Below are 5,491 nucleotides of genomic sequence, written 5' to 3' on the forward strand. Positions count from 1 at the left end.
CAAAATTTATGCTACATTTTGTATAAGAATGTGGTGTTGGATTTTTGTTGGCCCTCTTCACATTGGTACTGATATTGGGCTGTAAATTTTTTTTTATGCTCTTTTCATCAAGTTTAGTTATCAGCGTTAAACTTTTTTCACAAAAGAATTAGGTGGTTTTTTTTTTTTTTTCATTTTTAGTGCTCTGGAAAACATGAATCATCGGGCTTATTTGGTCTTTCTAAGTTTGTTAGAATTTTCTTATGAAAAAATCTAGGTCTAGTGTTTTTTTGTAGGTTAGTTTCTTAATAGCCTTTTCTACTTATTCTATGCATTTTGGTGTTTTAAAACTTTCTGGCTCTAATGGGATTGATTTGGGTAAATTTTGTTTCCCAAGGAAACAGTCTTATTTCAAAGATTATCACATTTCTTTGTGTAGAAGTCTGCAAAGTGGCTTTTATGTGTATGTGGGTTTGTTCTTTTTCTGTTTCGGTAGTTATTTCTTCCTTATTCTTTCTTATTTTGTAAATGTGTGCTTTTACCTTATTTTTTCATCAAGTTAGCTAGTAGCTTATCTGTTTCTTTAAGTTAATCAAAATAAGGATTTTGATTTATAATTAGGTTTATTGTTTTTCTCTTTAGTTCATTGATTTCCACTTTTATCTTTATTTTCTTCCATGTTTGTTTTGATATACATTTTTCTTAGCTTTTTGATCTGAGAATTTAGTTTGTTCATTTTTTATTTTTATTGGTAAAAAGTATTTAAGAGTATAAATATTCCTTTGATCACTGCTTTACGTTTATTCCATAGATTACAATATATAATATTTTCAATTATCAGGATTTAGAATCCTGTTAATTTTTCATTTTCCCATTCACCGAAGAGTTGTTTTAATAGTTTATTTTTTCCCCATATGGGGAGCTTTTGTTATCTGATATTTTGATAAATTTCTAGTTTTACTGCAGAGTTTTGCTTATGTCACTTTGTGGAACTTACCGATGCTTCCTTGATGACCTAATATATGACAGATTTTGTGATCAATTCATGTGTGCTTGAGAAGAATGCGTATTCTTTATTATGAGGGTGTAAGTTTCAATAGATGCCCATAAGATTTACTTAACTAATTAGATTATTTAGACCTGCATTGTTATTTATTTTTAGTGCTTGTCTGTCCTGTTACTGACATAATATGTATTCTTATTAATGTTTTTATCTATGTTTCTTGGTGTTGTAGTTTTTGCTTCATAAAGGTGACTGCTATATAATCTGGTACATAGCTAATCATTAACTGTTATAAGCTTTGTTTTAATTATGGCTTTCGCAATAAAAAAAGTGTCCTTTATCATGTTTAATGCATTTTGGCTTGCACTCCACTTTGCCTGGTTATTGTGCCCAGAAGCCCTTTTATTGTTTCCGTTCGCCTGGTGTTCTTTTCCCTTTATTTCTAGCCTTTTGGGATCACTTCGTTTTAGGTGTTTCTTGTATTTAACATAGTTGGGTCTTGCTTTGTGAGCCATGGTAAAAATCACATTTAACGGGCCATTTATTGATGTGATTGGTATGTTTGGTCTCAACACTTGTATTTTTTATGTAATATTTGTCCTGTTTTTTTCCTACATGCTATGTTTTCATTGCTCTTTTACTTAAAAAATATGTATATTAGGATGTTTGGTATTTGTTGTAATGGCTACCTGTGTACTTAGATCATTCGTAATATTTTAGTCCCGTTTTGTTATTTAACCTCTCGTCCTCTGTTTTCTAGTTTTTAATAGTAACCTTTAACTCCTACCTGCTGTTAATACAGTAATCCATGAGGTTATTTCACTTTGATCTTTTTTCTTTCTCCTCCTCCCAGGTTCTAGTCGAATTATTTGTTTTATTAGAAGAAAATGTTTCACAAGATGGCTGGTTCAGCAGCACTTTATCACTTTGCCATTGTGCTTAAGTTTTGTTTTTGTTTGAAGACTGGATGACATTTTTAGAAGATGGTAGAGGAGACAGAGTATGCATTTAAGTTATTTATTTATTTATCGTTTTTCAATTTTCTTTCATCTTGAAGGACCTTAACTTCCCATTGTTCCTTTTCTCCTTTGCAGTGTGGCCCACAGGGTTCCTCTCTCTTCTCTTCTACTCTCCTTTGTCCTAGGAAATGTCATTCCAGAGCTGCCTCGTTAGGTCCTGCGTGCACGCCAACCAAGTCTCTTCCTTGTCTCGCTCTGGTCCGAAATCTTTCTAAGCTGTTTTGTGCTTAGGGTGGGTTCTCTCTTTCTGACGGTGAACTTCAGGTTGGTTTTGCCAGCACAGCCCCCTGCCGCCACCCCCAGCCCAGCCTGCAGTCGGAGGCAGAGGCAGCTAGCTGGGTTTGGGGAGCATGGGTTTTGTGTGGCGCATTTGTTTTTCTTCTTGTGTTCATCACTTTTACAAGATGTGCTGGGGATTTCTGCAGCCACTTTCCCCCCAGCTTTGTTTTCTTACCATGTTCTATATATTTCTTCTTCCAGAGATGTTTTGTATTTTCTTTTTCTACATTTAAGTCAGCTTTCTGTCCATTTACTGGTCAATTTTAAATCATTGGTGTGGAAGCTCATGGGCTTTTTGAAAAATCTCAGTTGAATTACATTTTGCGGGTCCCCCGACTTCTGCGATTCATGCTGTTGAGACGGAGCGTCGCCGTTGGGACAGTCCTCTTCCGGGCGCTTTGTGCTGCCTTCACCCGCGTCCGTTTACAGAACGTGTTTACCGCTCTGTACGTTCTGTGCAGGTTTCGGAGTTGAGTTCAGTGGGAAAGCTGGCCGCCGTGTGTTTACTCCATCTCACCTGGAACCGGACGATGAGACACTTCACCTCAGTACCGGCAGCCACGGACTCGGTGTCATGGAGACCCTTGGCTGTATGTCCCCACATGCCGTCTGGGTCAAGTATTCCCATTTTTGCTTCTGGTCCTCAGTGGCAGAAAGGTTGTTGAGGGAACCGGGTCTCAGTGGCCTGGAATAAGGCAGACCAAGGGCTGAGGGGAGAAACCAGTGCACGAGTCTGCTGTCCCGCCGCGTCCTGTGCCCGTCATTGACCCGTCATCGACTGCCTCCCAAATCATTTCTCACAGAAATAAGAAGCAGCTTAGACTGTCGTAAGTTTTCAAGAACCAAAATGGTGACGGTTGCATGCCCTCCGGAGAAGGAAGGGTGCTGAGGGCAGGGCGGCGGCCGGGTCGCCGTCGCTTGTGCAGCGCCTGCTGTGCTTCGGGTCGGGCAGCCCGGGAGCCCGCGGGGAGGTTCAGCCCTGCTGTTTGCGGTGTCAGGCCCTTTGCTCCGGTGTCGCTGTGACCCCCAAGGATGGCTTATGGACTCCGTATTGACCTTTTTCTTCAGAGTCGTGTAGGATGCCTTAGGACCGTGATTATCCTCTTCAGAACCGAACTTGCAGGATTGCATAAGAGAAGCCATCTGCTCTTTTTAAGGAAACTGTGGTTGAGCCATTTTCAGGTTCTTTGAGTGAAATGATCTAGTGCTGAATCCTCTCGCATGTGACTGTTTATTCTTGTCTTGTCCTTGTGTTTTGCAGAATGCCATCTTCCTTGAGAAATCAGATTCTCAGGACCAGGAAGTAAACGCTGCTTTCCGGCCGTTCAGGCTCTAGGTGAGCTCCCGTTTCTTCAGTCTTTCGAAACGTGCCTCCCTCTTCTAAGTGCATGTCATCGCACAGCTGTCACCCTGTGGCATTCAGCCGACATTCGTTACGGGATGACACAAGTAGAATTTCTATAAGGTGCTTACTAAGGACCAGCGGTGTGCCTGGCACTGTTCTGCACGCTAAGGAAAGAGCGGCCATATCTTAGCCATAGACAGTGAATAAGTGAGTGACGTACATGTATAGTACAGTAGGCGACAGGTGCCGGGGAGGAAAGCCGAGCGGCAGAGGCGGCGCGTGGGGAATGCGGGGCAGGCGCGCTGCCGTCGGCCCTGTCTTCAGTGCTCAGCCTAAGCGACCGGAAGGGGATGAACCTGGGGTTGAGATCACCCGGGGCACGAAGGAATGACTCTTCCCGGCACTTTCCCCTGTGCACTGCTGATTCCATTTATATTAGCAGAGAGGAAAACGAACTGATTTTAGCCCCTGCCAAACCTAGAGCACTTACAGACTCTGATGCCAACTTCTGTCTTTTCTACAGTGATTTTAACTGAGGGCCAAATGCCACTGAGTGGGAGCTGTGTGCTGAGCATTCTCTCTTAGTAATAGGAATATAAATATCTCTCCTTTGTCCCATAGGGTTGGAAATACCAAGTATGAAATTAATGTATATGATGCTGGAAACTCGTAGAGATTATCTGCTCATGACTCAACGGCGTAATACAGGTGTATCTTTTAAGTTCTTATCAAGAGAACAACAATGAAGAAAACGATGGGTCAAGACAACAGGTGGAAAACTCCCTAGGAGAGAGCCACAGAAATGTACACTTCGGAAGAGAGAGAGAATCAGAGAACTCAGAAAGCGAAAATATATCATGTGTGCCCTCAGGAGGGCCGAAAGATTCTTATTCATGTGCGTGAGATTACCCAGATAGATGATCACATATACCAGTGCCTTGAACGTGAGCAAAGCTTCTGTGAAAACCTGGCTCTTATTATGTGCGAGAGAACCCCCGCTGGGGAGAAACCTCATCGATGTGATATGTGTGAGAAAACCTTCAGCCAGCGCTCAGATCTCGTTTCCCACCAGAGGCTCCACAATTATGAGAAACCGTATAAGTGCAGCAAATGCGAGAAGAGCTTCTGGCACCACCTAGCCCTTTCGGGACACCAGAGAACACATGCAGGTAAAAAGTTCTACACCTGCGATATCTGCGGCAAGAATTTTGGCCAGAGCTCTGACCTGCTGGTCCACCAGCGGAGCCACACGGGCGAGAAACCGTATCTGTGCAGCGAGTGCGACAAGTGCTTCAGCCGGAGCACGAACCTCATCCGGCACCGGCGGACGCACACCGGCGAGAAACCGTTCAAGTGTCTGGAGTGCGAGAAGGCTTTCAGTGGGAAGTCGGATCTCATCAGCCACCAGAGGACTCACACCGGGGAGAGGCCGTACAAGTGTAACAAGTGTGAGAAGAGCTACCGACACCGGTCCGCCTTCATCGTGCACAAGAGAGTGCACACCGGCGAGAAGCCCTACAAGTGCGGCGCCTGTGAGAAGCGCTTCGGCCAGAAGTCCGACCTCATCGTGCACCAGCGGGTGCACACGGGCGAGAAGCCCTACAAGTGCCTGCAGTGCATGCGCAGCTTCACCCGCAGCGCCAACCTGATCCGGCACCAGGCCACCCACACGCACACCTTCCGGTGCCTGGAGTACGAGAAGGGCTTCGGCTGCGCCTCCGACCTCATCGTGCACCAGCGGATTCACGTGGAGGAGAAGCCCCGCCCGTGGCCTGCGCGCGACAGCGGCTTCCTCCTGGGCATGGGCTTTGTCGCCCAGCCGAGGGCGAGGACTCACACCGAGGAGCCCCCCGGCGGCGGCTGCGA

General features: G+C 44.7%; 1 protein-coding gene across 1 annotated transcript in view; it reads left to right on the forward strand.

The window, feature by feature from the left end:
- ZNF322 (zinc finger protein 322) overlaps positions 1-5,491 on the forward strand; it is a 13,010-nt gene that overhangs the window by 3,846 nt on the left and 3,673 nt on the right. The window contains exons 2-3 of the mRNA XM_011366474.2: positions 3,542-3,616; positions 4,247-5,487. Coding sequence (XP_011364776.1) covers positions 4,428-5,487 — 1,060 coding nt within the window. The 5' untranslated portion in view covers positions 3,542-3,616; positions 4,247-4,427. The remainder of the gene's footprint in view (positions 1-3,541; positions 3,617-4,246; positions 5,488-5,491) is intronic.

Source organism: Pteropus vampyrus, unplaced genomic scaffold (assembly GCF_000151845.1).
Source record: "Pteropus vampyrus isolate Shadow unplaced genomic scaffold, Pvam_2.0 Scaffold124, whole genome shotgun sequence".
NCBI classification, from domain to species: Eukaryota; Metazoa; Chordata; class Mammalia; order Chiroptera; family Pteropodidae; genus Pteropus; species Pteropus vampyrus.